Genomic DNA, 22,463 nt, shown 5'->3' with positions numbered 1-22,463 from the left:
GTAAAAAATGTTTATTTTATGTTTATTTTTTAATTATGGTAAATTAAGTTTAATTATATGTACATTTAATTTGCTCTTTTTTTTCGTTTGTTGTTTATATTGTATTTTTACATTGCACTGAATAAAATATTTTTCTTTCTTTCTTTCAAATTGGAGTATCTGTTTGTTTCCTACTAACAACTTATCTGTATACCTATGCATGAATGTATATATGATAATTACAAAAAAAAATTAAACATTTTTAGTCTGTCTGTCTATCTGTTTGTTCTTGCTAATCTGCGTAAAGCAATATAATAAAAAAAAGTTAAATTCCACGGTTACGAAGTTGAGGTTAACAGCTAGTAGATACATACAGTTCTTGGCACTATCTAATAGAAATAGGGTTTTATCATAGAAAATCTGGTTTGAACGTTTCTCGTAACTCGTCCCGGAAACTATAGATTATATTGAGATAAATTTTTACCTACTATGGAAAGGTAACTGTACTACATACAGCATTCATCTATAGATAGAACAATTTATATTATATGTATAGATGAATACTGCAATTTATAGATTGTTAATTTCTTTCTTCTTCATAGAAGATAGATATATAAGAAAACATTTCATTTTGTTTGTTTGTGTACGCGTTTGTGTAGGCTAATCTCACTACCACGTTATAGTTTTGTAACTGCTAATGCATGTTTCTTTTATAGATTATATAAATATAATATACAGATATATCATAGATTAAAGACAATTCTAAAACCCATCAAGCAATTTAGGGTCCAACGTGACACTGATATCGATAAATTAATACAAATGTAGACTAATAGAATCATGTATACATATTATGTATAATAAACATCGAATACCTATTGGTGATATTTTAATTTATATTTAAATAATTTATTTCAACCACAACTTTGTTAAAGTAAACCCGACACAAATTAAATCGGAGGTATAATGTTTGCCTTTATCTTGGTAAAGGCGCCTAAATAAATTTACTGCCGTCAACGGTTACATAATGAGGAGCAGAAAGCAGACGGGACAAAAGTGGGCGGTAAACTTAACGAGAGCACGGTCCATCACAATGAGTCCACTTTATGTAATTTACAGAGTAGCCGCAGCTTCGGTTCAGTTCATTATGTTTTATACACTGTTATGTTTTTTTATTATACTTTCATAATATAAGATTGGCAGTGGTAATACACGGTCTGTCATAAACACTTAACTACACTAAAGCCATCCAGTACACCTTCAGAACATCCATCCAGTATCCACTAAACCAGTGATAATATTCATGATTCCTATTCATAATACCGCAAATAAAAGTTGAAACAAAAATATTGTTTAACCTTCCTTCCTTTTTTAATTCATAGCAAACAATTATAGTTAGTTCGAGAAAAGTCCAAAATTTTGTTTGTTCGTGCCACAAGTTAACATATATATAACATACCTACTCTGTCTGCATTTAGTATATACCTCACAACAAACTCTTCATCTTTACATCGCATAAAACAAAGTCGCCGCCGCTGTCTGTTCAATTATATCTTTTCAATTACGCAACAGATTTTTACAGTGTTCAGCAATAGATGTGAACAAAAGGAAGATTTATATGTATAATAATATATGCGTGTTATAGCATAGAACAAGCTACAGAGAAATTAAAAGATTCGTAATGCGTCCATGCGAAGACGGGACGTGTCGCTAGTTATTCTATAATTTAATAATCCTACTAACTATTTTCTAGAAATTTTAACATCTTGCGGCATCAATTATGACAAAGGTTATTTTAAATATACGTAAATACATTGATACTCCAATGTGTTGGTTTTGTGTTGTTCAACTGTATACGAACCATTCGTTCAGGTGTTTAACGTGATTATGTAACAAAAGTAAACATTTGTCTTCACGAACTTTCACGTGTATCATGTTAGCAGATTGACGATTACCTCATAATTATGGTCATTTAAAATCTGTGTTTTCGGACAGTCTTTTAACAAGAGAACTGATAATAACCGGAAACGATAATCACACAATGACATCACACTCACAGAATACATTACATATCATGACGTCACTGACACTTTAGACTTCTATAGCAAAAAGCAATTGGTAGACAGTGGTGTACTAGCTTTTTTTAATGGATAGTAATGGAATAGTACTGCCGTCAGAGCTGACAGTTTACGCTAGAGGGACACCAGTGGAGGATGATATGATGAGCATGAGGCCAAATCAATTAGCCCATAGTGGCTAATTCACAAGGAATTTATAGTAATGGAGTTGATTATAAGTAGACTAGAGACTATAGGATAAGGATCAGGCACCTTAGAACAATGTGGCTACCCCCCCAGGAGGTAACCATGAATTTACACAAGACAAACGGATGCTGTAAGATAGTAAATTCAATTTAAAAAAACTACCATGATTTCCAAGAGAAATCACATGTAGGTTGACTGATACATTGCAAATAGGCTATTAGGCATCCATTACTAAAGATTCTTTTCCCCAGGCGAGATTAACATTGTAAGAATTCTCTGTCAGCGACCTACAGATGTCTTTTTATTTATTAGGTCTCTGACAATGTTAGTAATAATAAATTATAATTTTAAGCTGTATTGTGTTCTTTTCTGTATCTACTTTAATTGCGGGATTACATATTAAAGCGCGTATTTTCAGATGTTTTTAGAACCTGTTTACGATTTTATCATGACTGATATCTATACAAATAAAATTCCGTTAACATTTTAAGATTGAACCATCTTTAAAGGTTAAACAGTAATATATTAAATTGCGAATAACAGAGATCCATTGTTATTACTACTATTATAACAGTTATCTATTATATACATATTTTTCCATTTGCGTAACATTTCAACTAATGTCGGAAGCGTTCACTGCTACAGCGGCTGGTTATTGTGTTACAAACATGCACGTTGTTTATTATTTTGTATTACAATGATACATAATTTCATAATAACTACAATTAAACCTTAATTATAAATGGCGTAATGGGAGGCTTGGATTTTCCTATAAAAATGACTTCGGGGTCTATTCTCGGTTGGGCTAAGTTAATATTTATACCGAATTAGAAAGAAAGCCAGTTTTAAGAATTAATTCTGTTACAAATTACATAGTACTCCTCCGCGTTAATAAAAAGGTTTATTTACTCTCGAGTCTAATCTCAATATTGATTCCAATCCAATCCGGTTTTTTACCGTGTTCTTGAATGTAGTCAAGAACAAATCCAATAAACCGATTACAAAGTTGTTGAGTGCATTTAATGACCACTTAATTTGGAATTTATTCATCATTAGTACCTATCGGGTCACATATGTCAATGCTGAAATATCAGAATTAATTTCTAGGGTAAACCGACAGATTTAGCTATTCTGTAATCTTTTGTCTCCTGATTATCACTGTCTAGTTTCTCAAATATAATATATGTCTACAAAACCAGGTAAATTGGAGTAATTGTGTTATATATAGCTATACTCTTCTTTACTGTTAAAATAAATGTATGTTGATTTGTTAGCTTAATTGTTCAAACAATTGTTATACTTGTTACACACATTTTTTCTATTCAATGATTTATGCCAAACGAAGTCTCGGCTGAGGACCATTTTTCTTTAATAAATTTACACTAGCAACGAATCTATGAAGTTTTCTGCTAGCTCTATATATCATTCGGTGATGGTTCGCCTGGTTTTAATTATTTTATTACATTTCAACTTTGAAAAGAAGCAGGTTCTCAATTCGATTGAATATTTTGTTTATATGTTACGCGATATCATTGCCAATATCGACGAAGGTGATTATTATTGAAATCAATACTGTTTTTTTCTGTACTAATATAGTCTTTATTGAAGTCGTTTAATGTGGAGCTAATGTCTTACTTATTCCATTTTTTAAATATAAATAAATAATAAGTTGATATTGGGCGGCTTCGGTGGTTTAGCACTTTCGCACATTGCTTTACTTACGATAGTCGCGGGTTAGATTACTCTCTTCGCATGGTACAAACCTTTATATTAATGAGTATAATTGCTTTATCGATCTGGGCGTTTCCTATATATATTATGTATGTTATGTTACAACAAAAAGTATCTAGTACCGATAACATGACCTCTATTAGTTTGATACTATGGCGTTGTATGGATTCTCCTGGGGCATTATTATACAGTTACAGTGCTTGAATTATTGTTTCTTACCGAAAACGGTAAATGAATAACAGTAACAGTGTTTCAATTCGATTAAAAATACTTATTCAAGTTTTGTAGTAACAATGTAACAATTTCCTGAAAATAAATGACCAGTATAACAGAAATATTTAGCAACGTCTGCTACAATATTTTATTTCAGTACGTCTACCCGCTTGCGGTTAAATTATGACTCTCAGCTTAACCTCAAATGTGTGGGCGTAAAACCAATAAATATTTTGCTTGGAACGTACACGTAAAGTTCCCGTAGGCCAAGGGTAGAATTTCAGCCAATTAATTTGTGTGAGTATTTGCGTTCCCGTTTAATTAGATTAATTGAATCGCTCTCGCTTGATTCTCAATGTTACTGTTAATTTTCGAGAGCTGTGTGTATGGCATTTCAAACAACATTTTTTTTATTACCTTGACTAATATTCAGACAAATAATCAAATTTACTTATATATTGTATAGGTAAATGTTACTTATTTATATCTATTTTCTGGTATTGTGAAAACATGCTATTTGTTAATCTTTATCTTTACATAGTATAAAATAAAGTCGCTTCCGCTGTCTGTTCGCTTAGATCTTAAAAACTACGCAACGGATAATAATGTTGAATTTATCAGTGGATATAGTGATTTAAGAGGAAGCTTTATATTTATAATACGTGTACACCCATGCGTAATCGGGGCGGGTAGGTAATTTGATTAAGAAATGATTATCATCATGATAAAGTATTTTCAACACACTGCTTGGTACGGGGTTCTTTCCAGATTTTCACATCTCTTGTATTGCATTGGTCATATTATTTCTTTAGTAGCCATTAGCCACATTAATGCCAGAGGGCACTAAAATACACAGTGACCTCGCCACCATACGGACAGGTTCTGATATACTGACAGTAATTTGAATTTGTCAGAAAATAATAGTCATCAAAATTTAGGTGATATAATATTTATGAGGACAAAAGATAACTAAAAATCTTATACATTATATTGAATTCTAGATTGTATTCGTACAAGATACCACCTATAATTACCGAATAGGAATATTAGCGTTAGTGGTAATTTTACCGAGTACCTAATCCAAGAGTTTCATTATAAGTATAATTATAGAACTAAATATATTCCAAATGTATGAGTATAATTTTAATTAATATTTATTTAATAATAAAACAGAACATGTAAAAACCGTCAGCGTTTTCAAATTATCCTTTCATAAAACTTAAGACAACTTTATTTTACTTTTGTAACATCCATTTCTTTAATGATCAAACAATGTAGCTGATATTAGTCTATATTTCCACATGGGTATATATGTATATTCAGTTCAATATAGTAATGAAATAAAATTAGACATTAACATAATGTAAAAGGCACATTAAAATTTAAGGCGGAAACTTAATTTAGTTTACTTCATAATAGTAGGGACCAAATTAATAATAAACTGCATTAACGCAGTTTATTAATTAATGCATATATATATAGCGTCTCTAAAGTCTATTTCAAAATATTTTTTTTTGAAATAGGCTTTAGAGATTTTATTTTAAAGTAGGTGTTTAAATTTGTTTGTCTTAATTCAATTTATAATTAGCGATATACTGTGTTGAAAAATATTATACTAAAATTGTGCTTTCACCTCAGCGAAAACTTAGTATATGCATACGTGGTCGGCCAGTGACCTGCGCCGATGACGTCAATCGTGAGACTGCAGCTCTTACGGTTGCAATTGTGATGCCTCAAATTGTACTATAATTGTATCTAATAACAATTTCGAAGAGATAGGTACGGATGTCTGGCCGACGAGATCTTAGAGATCGAGATCAAGATGTACATAATCTACGTCACATCGAATGAATATGTAGTCATTATATTTTATCCAATACAACTTAAGTATAGACGTAATGGAGATTTTTAAATAGGTAAATACGAAACGGTTTACCCATAAGCATTAACTATAGTAGTAAAGTATAAAAGAATGATCTTGATGCCAGATCAGTTAGTCCACAGTAACAAAGTCATTGTTCTGGATGATCAATCTCTGGGGGGATTTCGTAGGGGTCCTGACATGGTTGACATTAGAGTTCCCTAGTTTCCACTACTAACAAATCCCTTCCGCCTCATGGGCGAGGTAGTCTCCGTATCAAGTCATCGGCGTAGTCTCACCAAATACAGCAGAAGTATCTTGCTTTGTAAAATTTTACAGGGAACACCGATTGTAAATTACAGCATACGGAAGCTTAAGATATCTTAGTTCTCTGGAATCTCATGAACGATACCCCAAGCGTTGCAACTTCCAATGAGGTGGGTCGTCAGCTAAAGGCACCAATGGCAATCTAGTGACTCCCTCTAGACACTTTTAGTTCTTTTTTATCTCACCAGATGCACCACCAACATTGACGTTTAGTAAGATGGACAAAAAGACTCAGATGTTTCATATTATCCTTTAATCATTTATCAGTACTCCAGTACACACTATTAGCTCAAACGAGACTCACTATTTACATACGAAATTATATATATATTTAGGTACAAAAATCAAAATCTATCAAAGCGAGTATTTTGCATTGAATGGAATAAACATAGCTTTTGTTATATCATCGTACATAATTTTAAAATATTTATATGTTATAAACGCCTAGTAGTTTCTGTGACTTCTGCTGATTTTATCATAGAAATCTTCACGTCAAATTTCATAAGATTCTTTTAGCACTTTTATTGTGAAAAGGTAGCAAACACCAGACAAACATACTTTCGCGTTGATTATCAATATACACACATTCGTTTAATATATATATGTAAACAATCAGAAAGTAACCATCTTCATAACTATGTTGGTACGTAATGGTTGTTGTGGTTTTCATTGTTCTTTAAAACAGAGCAGCTCAAAGCATGGCCCGCGGTATTCACGCGGCCTGCGGTTTGTATTTGCGCGGTCGGCCAGAATGTACTTTATATTTAACACACAAGCCAAAATTATCCTTTCATAAAATTATATTATATTAATATTCATAAAATTTGGAATAACATTTTTATATATGAATTTGCAACAATTGCAGCCAGCAATCTAACTTGTCATCGATCGTAGTGGAGATTTCTGGCCCTTGTTCAGCAGTGGACGTCTTCCGAGTTGAAATGATGATGATGAATCTAACTGTGTTTTTTTAATGGATGATAATAAAATGGTGCATCCGCTTGCGATATCTGTTGTATGTTGGTAGGCCATCAGTGGAGGATGATAGGATAACTTTTACGGTCATCCTATCATCGTCAAGTTTATGGTCCGTAATTTAATATAATTATAATTATAAAATGATAACATACGCACAGACAGATAGACAGATATTCGCGTTTATTATATTAGTATAGATAAAAAAGCAAGTTACAATATGCTTCGTACACATTAATAAAGTAATAATATATTGTTCGTACGTTATGACACTTATGAGTTATGGTACTGTGGTACTCATACACTTGTGGATACACGCAATGCCGAAATCTGTTACGAACCTTTTTGTTCTTAGTACAATACAAATATTGTATAACGTCAAAGAGAAATTGGTTTAGCAACTTAAAAGAAAGAATATTAAATCTACTACACACATTATGTATATTACTTTTACATAAATTGTAACAGACTAATTAATATCAATTCAATTGGATATGTATTGCATTCTTTTAACAAAGGTGTAGGTTGGTATTAAAATATAGGGATGATAGATGAGTGGATTGTATATGTGAGATGAATGAAATAACAGATAAAGAATAGTAAATGCTTATATAATGTAGGTACGAACAGTAACAGTAGTGAAAAGACTTTCAAAATGTATACAAAAATAATATAAAAATGTGCCGAGTTTACAACGCAAAACCATAACAATATACCTTCAGGACTGTTATCCCAGATGGCGTCAAATGTCGACTTTATGGTGAACTCAGCACTGACACTGCTCACATTTCGCAGAGTAAATTGAGTGAAACATGCCAGGGAGACTATTTTGGAGAAGACTATTTTCGTTTGCTATCATTATTTCCTACAACTTCGAGTTAGTCAAGAAGATCGAAGTCGAGTAGTAAACCACTAGGCCATGACCTTCTCTAACAACAAAACCATCACATAACGTATTTAACCTCGGTCTTTCCCTATGGATAACCTAATTTGTTCCAAAACATGCCTGTATATATAGAAAATTTTGATCTCGTCTGCTTACAATTATACACAGATATATAGCGTACAGCGGGATTTGAGATAACCACGGTAAATGACCCGTTATAAAAAATATGTAAAACAAAAAACTGATTAGCACATCGTTAAATATAATTAACCCAGAGACCGAATTTAAATAGGTATTATGTACTTTGGGTAACGCGAGTGTAATACGGTGTTTGTGCATTAACATCCCCAAAGGATCCGGGATCGACGCACGAGAACTTGGAGCTAGGGATGTTCCTATACGAGTAAATACTCGATACTATCGTTTCGATACCAAGTACTTTTGATATCGGATCGATCTTGCGACACTTACTCTTTGTTGAATTGAAAGTACTTGACTCGAATCAGATAGTGGTTAATACTTGATGACCAAATGAAGAGTCTATCGAAATGAAAATTTACCCAAACTAAATATACCTTTGAAGATCCAAAAAAATACATTGAAAAACTATTCATATATATAAGTAACGACACTTTAGAGGTACACATATTAGTAGTAACGAAAAGTGATTTCAATAATTGAGTACTACTTAAATGAGTAGATATCGATACTGGTAGTCACTAGTTGGAGCAGTATATGAGTAGGTATATCCGGTATATGTAATTATGTAATTAAGATTGTGTAATCAGCAGTCGTGATCTTGAATAGTTTGCTAAATGAGTAATTGTTTTTATATGACACATTAAAACTGATAAAGTTTGGACATACTAAACTTTTTTTTGTAATCGAATGTATTTCTCTTGTAAGATTTATTTTTCTTCAATTAGTGATGATCTATATCTAAACCTATATAAGTTTAATATTATTCTAATCTATGAAATAACATTATAATTACATAGGTGGACACATTGCAATACAGCACTGCACTTGATAAAATTAATTAAAATAAATCTGTCGATGTTCTAAAAATGAAATAACACCATAACACACATACATACCTACTTGGCTTAGCTCAGAGCATGAGCTGAGATCAGATTAGCTTTAAGAGTTCTAATAATCTCAATTCTAGCAGAAAACTAATATAGCGACAATACCAGATCAAATTCTATTCATTACAAATAAAATCAACACAGAATTTAAGCAAAATAATGCCTCCACGTGAGGACCTCGTAAATTTTGAAGTGATTTGAAAATATATAACATACAAATAACAATATCATAACAAACTTATTGATTAAACTTAACGGCACATAATCTGACAACATTTTATTTATACTTATAAAATTTGAAAGGAAACAAATATTTGCACACTATAAAAATAATATATAAAAAACATAAATATATAATTTATGTTTTTTATAGGTGAGACTGAGGTAATAACGTAGACGATTTCTTTTAAAGTATAGTCTGAGTCTGTATTATTATTTATTTATTTAAGATCAGTTAAATTTATTTAAAAAAAATTAATAACAATTTATTGTTTCAGGATGCCGGCACTCCGGCTTCTGGGGCGAAAATGGCTAGCAGCCTCGGACGACCTCGTGTTCCCCAGCATCTTCGAACTTCTATTCCGATTTGTATGGTAAGTGATATCGAGCATCGTCTATTTTATTATACGTTGCTAAATCTACATTTAAAAATAGGTTTATAGAAATACATTGCTTTTATTATATTACCAAACCTTGAACAATACGTACCTCTACTGTACCTACTTATACTCGTAGAGTTAATGTAAGAAGAAACTCCGTTTTATTATTTTATATAAAAGATACACTACGGGAATCCTTGGAATATAATCTATTTTTATGTGAAATTTCATTGTCATTCGTTCAGCCACTTAGTCGTGAAAAGATAACAAATAGACCAACAGACATACTTTTGCATTAATAATATATATACGGATATCACTATTAAATAAAATCAAGTTACAAGATATTTACAAGTAATAAGTGAATTCAGAACTTCACATCAAAACAAAGTCATTACATGGATAATTAGTTTTAATGTTTCTCTTTGCGCGCGTACCTATTAAGATATTTTTGTAGGTGTTACACGGTTAACCGGATCACCGAGTCCATTCAATAATACCTACTCAATGGATGGTTTTCTTTGATCTCGAAGGCGTGAGGATAGGTACCGCGAGAGGTGAACGTTACGTCAGCGGGTCGCTTTCACCGGCTCTTAGATAATTAAATTACCTATACGCCATACTGTGCCACGAACCGGTGGATTTTATGGAAGATGATGGGCTGCCGTAAATAAATTGAATACAAACTTGAAATTGCCAAGGTTACTACAAATAAAAAGAGTGTATTAATGAGTTCGTTAAACCATGTAACTATGCATGGTGTACAAGTCACAGTATTTTATATACAATAGGTCTGCTGATTCGAACATTGCTGGCACAATTAATATGCTTTTTTATATGCCCATTCCTTTACCATTTTCATGGACTTGCTATCGTCAGATGGAATTTAAACTTTGCGTATCTATATGTGGGACAATACAGGTACATGTAAATTATACGACAAATGGAGCGGGAAAGTAAAGTAATTAAAAAACGAGCTGTCTGTATGATTTTTAGAGCTGATCATAAACCATGAAAATTTTATAAGTATTGACTTATATATATTGTATGTCTATATCATATATCCATTCCATTCCATTCACTGTAGAAAAAATATTCGGCCATAATCATAAAAATAACAACTATTCTTTATTGAGAGGGAGGATGCTGTATAAAACAAACAATCGGACTCAAACCTTATTACGTTGACTATCACAAAAGTATACTAGTTTATTCTAAGATGCAAAATATTACGCAAGAATATTTGGAGAAAAAGTATGATTCTGTACCTTCCTGTAAATGAGCATAAACGCTGAAGTAAATAGTGACTTCTTCATGACCTTCAATCTTACACTGAATTTGTACTTTTAAGAAATAATTTGTATAGTAGAAGTATTTGCGATCGCATTTGAATTGTACTAAGATTATTATTATTATAAATAATATGGATAAATTTGTTGCCCATTTTTCCCAAGTCGAAAAAAACTGCTAGTTCATAATGTGATTATTATTGTTCATAGGTTGGTCCTGATCGCACTTGTGGTGGAAGTCTTATATCCAGTGATGTGGCAATGTCGATCAGATGGATGGCTTGGGAAAGCATTTGTACAGCTATACTTATGTGGCACATTGGCCCTACAAGCTGTGCTGTTGCTGCTGCTAGCTACTCTGGCGCAACAGTCCGCTAGAGGGACCATAACAGACATCGACGCCAGGAAGTTCGTCTCACCATTAGTACTTATCAAGTGAGTGAAAATAAATATTATAGACTTAATCCAATTAATGGGAATTGCCAATTCAACCAATTTCATTTATGGTATTGAAGACAATAATAGGTTATGCTTATTAGTTTTTTGTTTACGAATCCATGGTATGCAACAAATGTTATGGGGAGCTTTGCCATACTCATTAATCTCCATTAAAACATTTTCTGATTGTAAGGTGTACAGACAAAATACAAAAAACATAGGAAGGTATAAATTCATTTTATAAAAATATACGTACAGATTCGTCTTTTAACTATTTCGTAAAATCTAAAAGTTCATAATTAATCCCTCATTCAAATAATATTTACAAAACGATATTCCTATACCTATTCATTGACTCGCTAATACTCCTTAACAAATTACTGATTTCAAATGATTCCTTTATTTCGTTAGCTATTAATTGCGTCTGAACCACCCTACCTAATCACTTTTCTAAGAGGGAACCCAAATGTAATTAATTTCATTAATTAATTTGTTTCTTTTGTGAACGATGATGGATAAGCGAACTTGCGCTGATAGAGTACGCTAACTATACTAACAGGGAGTTTTTGAAGGATGATTTCATATTACTTGATCATCATCCATCCATCTATTCCATCATTGCGAATTCACAAATATTTGACCATAATAACCTATAGAGGGAATCATGTAAATGTTAATAGAAAAAACTGCTAGCAACGGATCCAAACCAATACCGAGTCATTATGTTCCAAGCCTTTTTGAAGATAGTTAATGAAAAATTACATTTCACAATTTTATTATACTTTTTCATTCATAATTTAATAGCCGCGCTTTTGTCAGTGGATCTCTTGCTACTTCCCACGGTATTTCCATCAATCTCTTTAATTGTTAATACGTCACAGACTTTTCCTTAATTTACTTGATATGAGTCTGTAAACTTATATAAATAAGTATATTAATAAAAGTTACAGTTAGTTATTTGAAAACTATTGTTGCAGAGTACTGTTGGTGTTACCAGAAATAGCTCTGAACTGCATGGGAAGCATGTGGATGTTCTGCGATGTAATTGAATGTACAGTCACTGATAGATTTTCTAGCATAGTTATACAGAGTAAGTACAGAAATAGTCTCTACATGGACTAGTAAGACGGCACGGAATGTTAAAAAATATGAACGATTCCTATAAAATTCTAAACAACAGAATGAGCATAAATAAATGAAAACTTTAATAGTTTTGATTTATTTATTCTTATCTCCGTAAAATATTGTTGTTACTTCTTTTAGTATGTGGAATTCGATTCAAAATATACACAATGTTAAACTGTGCTTGTTTTGACTCGGTACAGTTATAAAGCACTCACTCGTAGCTATCGAGCTTGTGCGAATAGACTGATGCTGATGAATATGTAGGAAGCGAATGAGGTCTGTTTGAATTGGAGCATTAATCATTAACCGATTTTTGTATACTCACGTAACGTGTTTTCAATTTAACTACTCTCTGTTTACTAATCTGTCATCAAACTGTTATTACACTGCACGTCAACCGTGTCGATTGCAAGATGGTTGCCACACTACGATCATAATAATAAGTGATCATTACAGACAAGGAGTAGCTAGCCACCTAAATTTTAGTTGCTTCATGTTTTAGTTGATACTCCATTATTGCTATTGTTTTATATTCTTATATATTTAGTTTTTATATTATTGTTAATGTCAGAGAAAACAGTATATGGTCGTAACCTAGATTTCTATCAGTATTTTATAGTCTACCTATTGCCGATGTACTGAAGTCACAGACATCTGCCACTAATTAGATCGCTTGCATACTCTGAAACTTACATGTAAAGCGGGGTATGATATTAAACTTAATAAGCAGGTCTATTCTGATTTCTCATGTTATAATTGGGTCGTATGTTACAGACATAGACAACAGTTTTCGCTTCAAGCAAACTAAGGAATACTCTTTGAATGTACCATATATTTAGAAATACCGGTATACATTTTGAATAACGTCTTCCTAATCAAAATGATAGGGAGAGTTTAATTTTTTCTTAAATTTTTTATCCATTAATACTTAAATAACATGAATAATTTAATTAGTTATTACAATTTCATATATCTAGGGATGCGTTCATGTTATGGAGTCCTTGCACTAATTATTAAGTATAAGAAGATAATTATACAAAACATTTCAGGTATCGTGCTCTTTAATTGGGTACAATTAGCCCTCACAATATTTGGATTATTCATGGTATTTGACCCCTTAGGGTCAGTAAGTTATGGAGACATGCAAGACACTCCTAATCAAGTTCGACATCACAAGAAGGTAACAGGATTGTGGTCAAGAAGATTTCGTTGGGCATTTTGTTGGTTAAAACGGGATGAGCATGGAAAAGAAGCCTTTCAACAGGTCGCTGGTAAGATTAGGTAGTTTTAAATCAATAAAATACTATAAAAGTAGTAGTTTTCATCAAGGAAGACTGTGTACAAAGTTATCTGCGTATCTATCTCTGTCTCTTCTATTTCGCCGCTAAGCAGTTTGCTTTATAAACTGCGTTCTGATTGAAGGGAAAAATGTGGTAGTGAAATTACTGGATGTAGGGGCATGACATCTTAGTCCTCCAGAGTGGCAACGCATGAGGGATATCACGGCCATCACATAATCACATGATGTTTATATAATGAGGCATAAGCTCAATGGCCTCTAAAATTAATTAACCAAAAAAGTTACTAATTATTTACGATATTAGTAATATTTTCTAGTTCAATTCTGATAACATTTTTTACACCACTACCGCAACTAGGATATTTATACTTAGATAGTCTGGGGTTACACGGATGTTCATATAGAGCGCATGATAATTATTCATTATAATGTGTTTTACTGCAGTGTAATTAATGTGCGTGAGTTTTAGTTCCCCGCTATCCTTAAAGTCACTTATTTCATCTCAGTTTTACATTATTTAAGACTCTTTTAATGATACATAAATTTTATTTAGTATGTTTATAAACTAACTTTCTTAGATAGGGCACACCCTATTTTTCAAATAGGTTGCTTATTACCCTTGATTCCGTTGCAATTTGCATGAATTTGCATTATTTCCTCTACTTAATAATATCAATTAAATTGCTTTGATTTAATATTTTGATCGTAGGTAATAAGCATTTGCGTTCATCACAAATGTGAGATGATGACATCTCTCCTTTGTGTATGGTTGATATAAGTACTTGCCAACTTTAAAGTTTTACCATTTCTATTTCAGCTCTCCTCAGCGCCCTCTTCAGGTCAACAGATCTTGTGCCATCAGATGTAGTCGCTGGCTGCGTACTACTCCGGGTTAGACAAAAGAGAGAAACTAGAGAAATGCGTCGAATTCAAATGCTCAATGATGAGGAGCCTATTTACACAACAGATGTTAATAAAATTTTCTCAGAAACTCCGCCTTGGATGAACTTGGAGGATGCTTTACATTATTTAAGGCTATCTATAGCGGCTTATGGTTGGCCGTATGTTTTATATCGACACTGCTTCACTGGTTTCTGTAAGCTGGCACGTCATCTAACTTGTTGTTGTTGCCGGTACGTTATTTTGAAATTTGATTTAAAAATGTGCTATTTAATTTAATGAAAATAAAGATGTACTTGGATCAGTATTTAGGCAGTGGCCTGTTAGTGTCCTACAAATTATTTCCTTAAAACAACATTGTTATCATTTTTAATTTCAAATTGATACCTACTGCAAATTTCGCAGTATAATGACATAATAAAAGGCCTTAAAGTTATAAGTGATAACGTGTAAATTATGTGTCAAATAAGTTATTATATTGTTTGAAACCGACTAGACAGAATTTCGAGCGACCAGTATACCCAATTACCTAGTGGTGTGCTTTAAAATATTAATCAACGTACGGTTTAATTTAAAATTCGGGTACATATTATATTAAGTCACTTATTAAGATAAATTAATAATCTAATAAAGGAACTCGATAGCCGATATCCTATTTTAAACTACTATTTTTTTAATAATTGTCAGACCAAAGAACTCAATAGTAACAGACGACAACTGCTGCATGTGCAATTTCGCCGGCGTCAAATATATGTCCAAGTTGGCTGCTGATGACATCATCTTCGCGTCATTCAACAATCGTGTCTTTGAGGTTTGTCGATTATTTATTAGCTCTATATCTTTCACCAAGTTGCAAACACGAGAAAAATGAACCATACCATTACCAAAATCTATTACATCATTTTAACATCGGAAAAAATCCTCTTTAATTCTCATACTTATGTCTCGAAAAGTTTAATTGAGTTCAACGTTTAGAATTTAAACTTCTAATTGGTTCTTTAAAGCCGTTTAAAGGGCCTTTTATTCGCATTATTTTAATTACCTTTCTGTTAGTTGGTACCGTAATTCCACAAAGAGCATAATTTAAATTACCTTTGCTTGCGGTGTTTCGCAATCAACTCAGATAGGTATGTATCTGTTAGTGAAAACTACATAAGTGTATTGTTGTTACACACTATACTGTACTGTGTACTGTACACTTGTTAAAATGTATTGTATTTTTTTATTTACATACAGTTATGCAAATAGGTACATTATTCTTGATGAACATAAGTGGAGATTTTCAAAAACGTTAAGATTCATGATGATAAACTTAATGATAATGTAACCCAATTTTTAAAAAAAAGGGTAACTAAAATCCTTGTAAGACGTACACTGCCAAAATTATTGATAATAATAGTAGAGCAAAGTACTGTACTACAGTGTTATAAGTAAGTACATCAATATCGAAAGGTGAAGCCTTAGATGTATTTAGAATAAAATGTTTTTCTTTATATCGGCAATCTCTGTGTACATAAATACTACCTATATGTCTACAGGTGACGGTGATACTTTCTGTTAAACCATAGGTAATCTATGTCAACTATTATTGTAACTATTGGATTAAATTTAATTTCAGTTACCGTTCTGCGTGATAGCGGATCATGATCGCGAAAGTATCGTGGTAGCCGTGCGAGGGTCTATCTCTCTACGAGATATCTTCACGGATTTCACCGCCGGTTCCGAAAAGTTTGAAGCCGATGGTAATTACATAGTTTTAATATATCTATTCATTTATTCCAGTTATTATAAGATTCTTACTACCCTATAACTCTATATTCAAAGAGATATATGCAGATTGTTAACGTGATTACATGATAGTTACATCATTCTTTTTATGTCCTCTATAAAAAGAAGTAAACTTATATTTCATAATATGAATACATGAAAATTTAATTTATTGTATTTTTATTACATTAACAGGACTACCTGAAGATACAGCAGCGCATAAAGGAATGGCAATGGGCGCAGCAAAAATGTTAAAACGTTTATTACCAGTGCTGGATCGAGCCTTCCAGCAGTACTCACATTACGACCTAATACTGACAGGTAACTCATATGTGTATTATATTATACCTATATTGTTGAAAACTACAACACAAAAATAATTGTACAAAATCTTTTTAGTACTTTATTTCATAAATTTTAAATAGAGAATTCCGTGCGATCCCGAACGTTCGGCATTTGTTTTATTTTTTTGTTTTTATACGCTATTTAATACTACTGATTATATTTGAATTAAAATTGAATATAAAATATAATTACGAGGTAGTTCCCACGATTTGGTGTTTTAATAGTATTACCATTAATCGAATCGACGGACCTATTTCAGATACAACATTTGGCAAATGTTCTTAAGTAACGTTTCTATACAGGCAAACAGTATAAGCCACTTCCCACGCTATGAAGGGGTGGATGACGTCTAAAATGCTGCAAATGTTTTTTTAATGGATTAGATAATAGAATAGTGCACCCTCCTACGTTAATGGTATACTCTAACGGCACCTGTGGATGAGAATAAAGTTAGGTCAGTTAGTCCATTGTGGCCAATTAGTTAGTTTCCAAGAAGGACCGCATGGAGATCAACCTGATTTGGTACATTACTTGCAATAGAGCCAATAGTCCCCATTACTAGCCCCTTTCCTCTTAAAAAGCTGTAAGGAATTGGATATGATAGGTAAGGTTGGTGAAGTTTGTATTTCCTAGCGAAATATACTAATAATATACATTTATTTGGCTAATATTAACATTCACATGCATTACAAATAAAAGTAAGGAAGACCTTTGATTGATAGTTACGACGGTATAGCTATATTGTAATGACGCAAAATTTTAGACGGGTTAGTCACTAGTACCACAGCTAGTACTATGTAATATTCCCTTATCTGTACTAATACCATCTGGTATAAACATTAAACTCTAAAGTTAATTATATAAACAATAAACTCTGTAATTAACGTGAATGTTTACTTTAATGGATTTATTTATAATACTTTTTAATCAGGGTTGCCATATATATTATTCTAATCTCTTTAATAAGTAATTATCTAATTTCCAGGCCATAGTCTCGGTGCTGGAGTTGCAGTACTGGTGGCTCTGAAATTAAGACCACGATATCCACATCTCAAAGTGTACGCATTTTCAACGCCAGGTAAGACTATTTCTCAAATAATCTTAGTAGGGATAGGGATGTCCCAAAGAGCCGTCAGGCCGTCAGGCAAATAACATTATTTGCCTGACGGCCTGATTGCTCTAAGTCTTAGATAAGGTTTTCTTCTATAGACATAATGGGGGCAGACCGTAGACAAAGCAATATGGATATAAAAATACACAATTATGGTTAGGGTATATGTGTTGCCATTTCTTAGAACTATGGTAGCATATTTCCAGCAGTACCTAATTATATTACCATAGTTCATTCTTTAAATAAAAACACAGTCATGCTAATATTCTTAGTCTCTTGACTTCTAATATAATTTCTTTTTGACAAAAATTTTAGACCGGTAATAACCAAAATCCCTATTTCAGCGGGCTTGATAAGTCGCGAAGCAGCAAGATTTACAGAGAGCTTTGTGCTCACGGTTGGCGTTGGTGATGACCTGGTGATGCGACTAAGTGTTCACAGTATAGAGAATCTACGTACAAAAGTTATACAAACAATACACGCTACTAAGTTGCCAAAAGTAAGTGGAGGTTGATGTTTGGACCATTCAATTTAAATTTATTTTAAATCTATCTATACAATCGTTTAATTTGACGAACTTACTGCTGTAGCAGTTTACCACTGCCTCACCATGAAATAGTTTATAATAGCAGATTGTTCATATACTGATGAATCTTTACCACATTTTTTTGTGAAATTTATTTTGTATACTTTAAAATATATCTGTCAATTGTCTAGTAATTTTCATTTATTTTGGTTAAATCATTTTAATTTCATTATAGTACCGGATAATGCTTAACGGCTTCGGATATGCCTTATTCGGCGTTCCTGCCCGCGATCTCGAGTCCACCTGGAGAAGGCCAGAGGATCTTGAAGCTAATCACTCTGATGACTCGACAGACGCCCTCCTCGTGCAAAGCGTCTCCACCGTGAGTGCTGTCAGTTGAGCCCTTTCTATTACCAGGTGTCGTGTCGTGTGCTGTGTGCTGGCGTCATCGCTTCAGTGCCGTTATCCTCTAAGGGCAACATTTTGACAATATGATTAATGCAAATTACTTCGTTTCAATATTGCCAATTTGATGCGTAAATTCATTATTAGTTTTTTTCAAATGTTGTTCATTTGACAACCCTATAGCAATGCCACTATTGGATCCTAAATCTGATAAACAGCCAATAAAATCCTTAGAGTATAATTTATCTGATTGCTTGTTTTGATTTGTTAAATAATCATTTGCGATTTCATCTCATTAATTACGTTTGTTTATGTAAGTAACACAAAACATGCTTAATTATCTAAATTATTGATAGGAAACGTACGTAGTGGTAAAATCGTAATAAATAAATTATTATGTTATGATAATTAATATGAAGGTACTAGAGAAAATTAATGATAACAAAATACTATAAATTTGTAAAGTTCTTGAATCTTCTCTTAACTATCAATAAGTATCAAATCCTAATTATTTCAGTACAAATGATTAGGATTACGTTACTATCTTAGTCTTCTGGAATGGCAACGCATGAATGGCATCACGAATGTCACATAATAACTTGACATCCTTAGTGTTGTTCATTTATATTTAGTCTACGGTTACCGCTTACTTTCAGTTTAACCGTCAAAACCTGTGAACCATGTGTACCATTCCAGTTAGAAAATATATATATATGCAGAATTATTGCAAGCAAAGCAATTCTTATTTGAAAAGGATATCCAAATAAATATAGACAGTTCAGATTGATATATGTGTAATTAAATGTTAACATATTTCAATATATTTTGTAACTTTCCCTGTCAACATATGGTCACCATATCTATGTCACTATAAATATGGTAAGTACGATCACCAATTAATTTCATTATGCATTGTTTTATGTGTTTGGGACAATTTGGGTACTTATGTGTGAGATTTGTGTTGTGTCTTTTTAACTTCTAAAGTCGCTGTTGCTAATTAAAATTTTATATTTAAGTAACTTATTTTTTAAATAGCTAACCAATATAAGAGCATGAAAATTCCCATTATGACATTTAAGGACAGCTATTTCAAAGATAAGTTAGCGTGTTTCTCTTTGTAATAATTTTATAAGCATATATTTCGGCTTTACTATTTCTAATTACATATTGTTATTTAGTTATTAATTATTTTAACAATCTTTTTATAATTTGTTGAATATTATTGATTAATCCTCTTGTTCGAATCTCTTGAATTTTTTTAAACTGAAATGGCAAACTAGCTACTAGCCCATCTGATGGTGAGTGGAAACTGTTACATACATATATGCATGTATGAATGAATAGCACTGCTGATATGAGCTTATCACGTGAAACCCTCATAAAACTAATGTTTTTATGAATATCCCAGTAATTATGGGGATATTCATCCATTGGCCTCATACGGAGATAAACCTCACATGGTACATTCCTAGCATTAAAGTCTAGTCCCCATTAGAAATTGCGTCACAAGTTAAGTGAGCGGGAGAGCGATTCGTAGTGTGACATTGCGAGACAAGAGGGTGAAAGAAATTCTAAATTTCATTACGTCACATTACAAGCAAATTTAAATTAAAATTTATCTAACAATAAGTAATAAATCACGAAGGATTAATACAAATAGTATATAAAAACATGTGGCGTCTCACAAATAAGACTAACTGTAACGGGGATGGGGGATGAAAGGAAAGGAAGGATCAAAAATCATAAGTGTGACGTAATTTTTAGATTGCCCCATTATTACCATTTTCGTTCTTCACGTTAGATAGTATATTGTCACACACAGAATATTTATTTTCAAATATAAGAAATGCGTTACTCATTTAATAACTTCTGGATTCACGTACCTATAATAACTACTTACCATTAGGCGGGCCGTATATTTACTTACATGTACTTTTACACATTTAGGAGGCTGCGCTTGTATCTCGCAACGTGTTTGCGCGGCGATTTTCATCTGCACGTCTGTATACGGCTGGCCGTATCCTACACATCGTCCGCCGTAAGAGGATGGGCATTGAAAAGTTAGTATGATAATTTCATATTTAAATAATTTTTGATTTCACATACAAAGTCTAAATCTCTCTATTATGTTATTTTATATAAATTAAAAGTACTGACTTATTAAATATTTTATAACAGATGAACGTACACAATATACATATAGTTAACAAAATATTTTTTAATAGTTTAATCATAGACTTTTTTACTTTTTTTGTATGTCTGAATAGTAACGAAGCCGACGAGGAAAGGTATTTCATCACGTTGTAATTTAACCAACCTTATAAAATAGTGTATTAATTAACAAAAATATATTATACAATAGTATCTATATTCACAATTTCACTGTATACTTCTTATATGTATACTACACGTTTGTATTCGCTTATTTAGGACCAATTTTGTTGGGTATTTTGTAATCGTAATGATGTAATCCGGTAGTAGCCTTGTGATATAAAATGATGTTTCTTATTCTAAATAATTATAATTTACAATTTTTAACAACTTAACAGAAAAGTACGTACACATGAACCAACGTTCGAGATGCGGTGGGCGTGTGCTGAGGACTTCATGGAACTGCAAGTAATGCCGCGAATGCTTCTTGATCACCTTCCAGAGAACGTTCACCGCACCATACAGACAGTCATTGAAGAGAGGCACACGTACAGACCCACTCACATTGTCTAATCATATTAGAAAACTAAATGCGGAACAAGGAAATAGAAAACTATTAAATATTTGGAAACCATAGAGCGAAGTAACAACAAGATATAATGATATATTTATTTTGATTCACAGAAAGGTACTTTCAATACTTGGAACCGAAACCTAGTAAATGTACTGAATTTGGTTAAGAAATAAAATTGGACACTTTATATTAGTATGTTGTAACAAATTAAAAAAAAAAATTGATGGTGTTCTTACGTTAACTATTACCACATAAGTATAAGATAGTATTAAATATAATACTTTCTGGTTACACTATAACCGTTCGTCTTTTGGTAAGATCTTACTGTTATAGTAAGATTTTACCAAAACACGAACTGTTATAGTGTACACTCCGACAATTTTATGTGGTGGTGAAAGACAATTTTTGAAAACTTATACTTTTTATTGTTTACGCAATTATTGTCCAATTTTGTTCTTCTATATTTTTTTGCGAATCAGAATTTATCTATGAGTAGAAAGTAAACGCTCTATGGATATAGCATTTATTTTTGTTAGTTTTTATGCGTAGATAGATTTATAGTAGTTACTCTGGTGACTGTTATCTAGGTAGTAAGTTGGATACCTGTTG

At 32.2% G+C, this 22,463-nt stretch overlaps 1 protein-coding gene across 1 annotated transcript in view; it reads left to right on the top strand.

The window, feature by feature from the left end:
• LOC131850839 (diacylglycerol lipase-beta-like) overlaps window positions 1–22,181 on the top strand; it is a 40,413-nt gene extending 18,232 nt beyond the window's left edge. Inside the window, exons 2-14 of the mRNA XM_059201209.1 lie at window positions 9,822–9,917; window positions 11,423–11,647; window positions 12,628–12,740; window positions 13,825–14,046; window positions 14,893–15,208; window positions 15,663–15,786; window positions 16,594–16,717; window positions 16,938–17,063; window positions 18,073–18,165; window positions 18,543–18,697; window positions 18,960–19,106; window positions 21,077–21,189; window positions 21,679–22,181. Of these exons, the coding sequence (XP_059057192.1) occupies window positions 9,823–9,917; window positions 11,423–11,647; window positions 12,628–12,740; window positions 13,825–14,046; window positions 14,893–15,208; window positions 15,663–15,786; window positions 16,594–16,717; window positions 16,938–17,063; window positions 18,073–18,165; window positions 18,543–18,697; window positions 18,960–19,106; window positions 21,077–21,189; window positions 21,679–21,853 (2,028 nt within the window). The 5' untranslated portion in view covers window position 9,822 and the 3' untranslated portion in view covers window positions 21,854–22,181. The remainder of the gene's footprint in view (window positions 1–9,821; window positions 9,918–11,422; window positions 11,648–12,627; window positions 12,741–13,824; window positions 14,047–14,892; window positions 15,209–15,662; window positions 15,787–16,593; window positions 16,718–16,937; window positions 17,064–18,072; window positions 18,166–18,542; window positions 18,698–18,959; window positions 19,107–21,076; window positions 21,190–21,678) is intronic.
• The last annotated feature ends 282 nt before the right edge of the window (window positions 22,182–22,463 follow it).

Source organism: Achroia grisella, unplaced genomic scaffold (assembly GCF_030625045.1).
Source record: "Achroia grisella isolate CSIRO2021 unplaced genomic scaffold, CSIRO_AGI_Agris_v1 utg779, whole genome shotgun sequence".
NCBI classification, from domain to species: domain Eukaryota; kingdom Metazoa; phylum Arthropoda; class Insecta; order Lepidoptera; family Pyralidae; genus Achroia; species Achroia grisella.
Note: the sequence above shows the minus strand (reverse complement) of the source record. Positions and strands in the feature narration are given on the sequence as shown.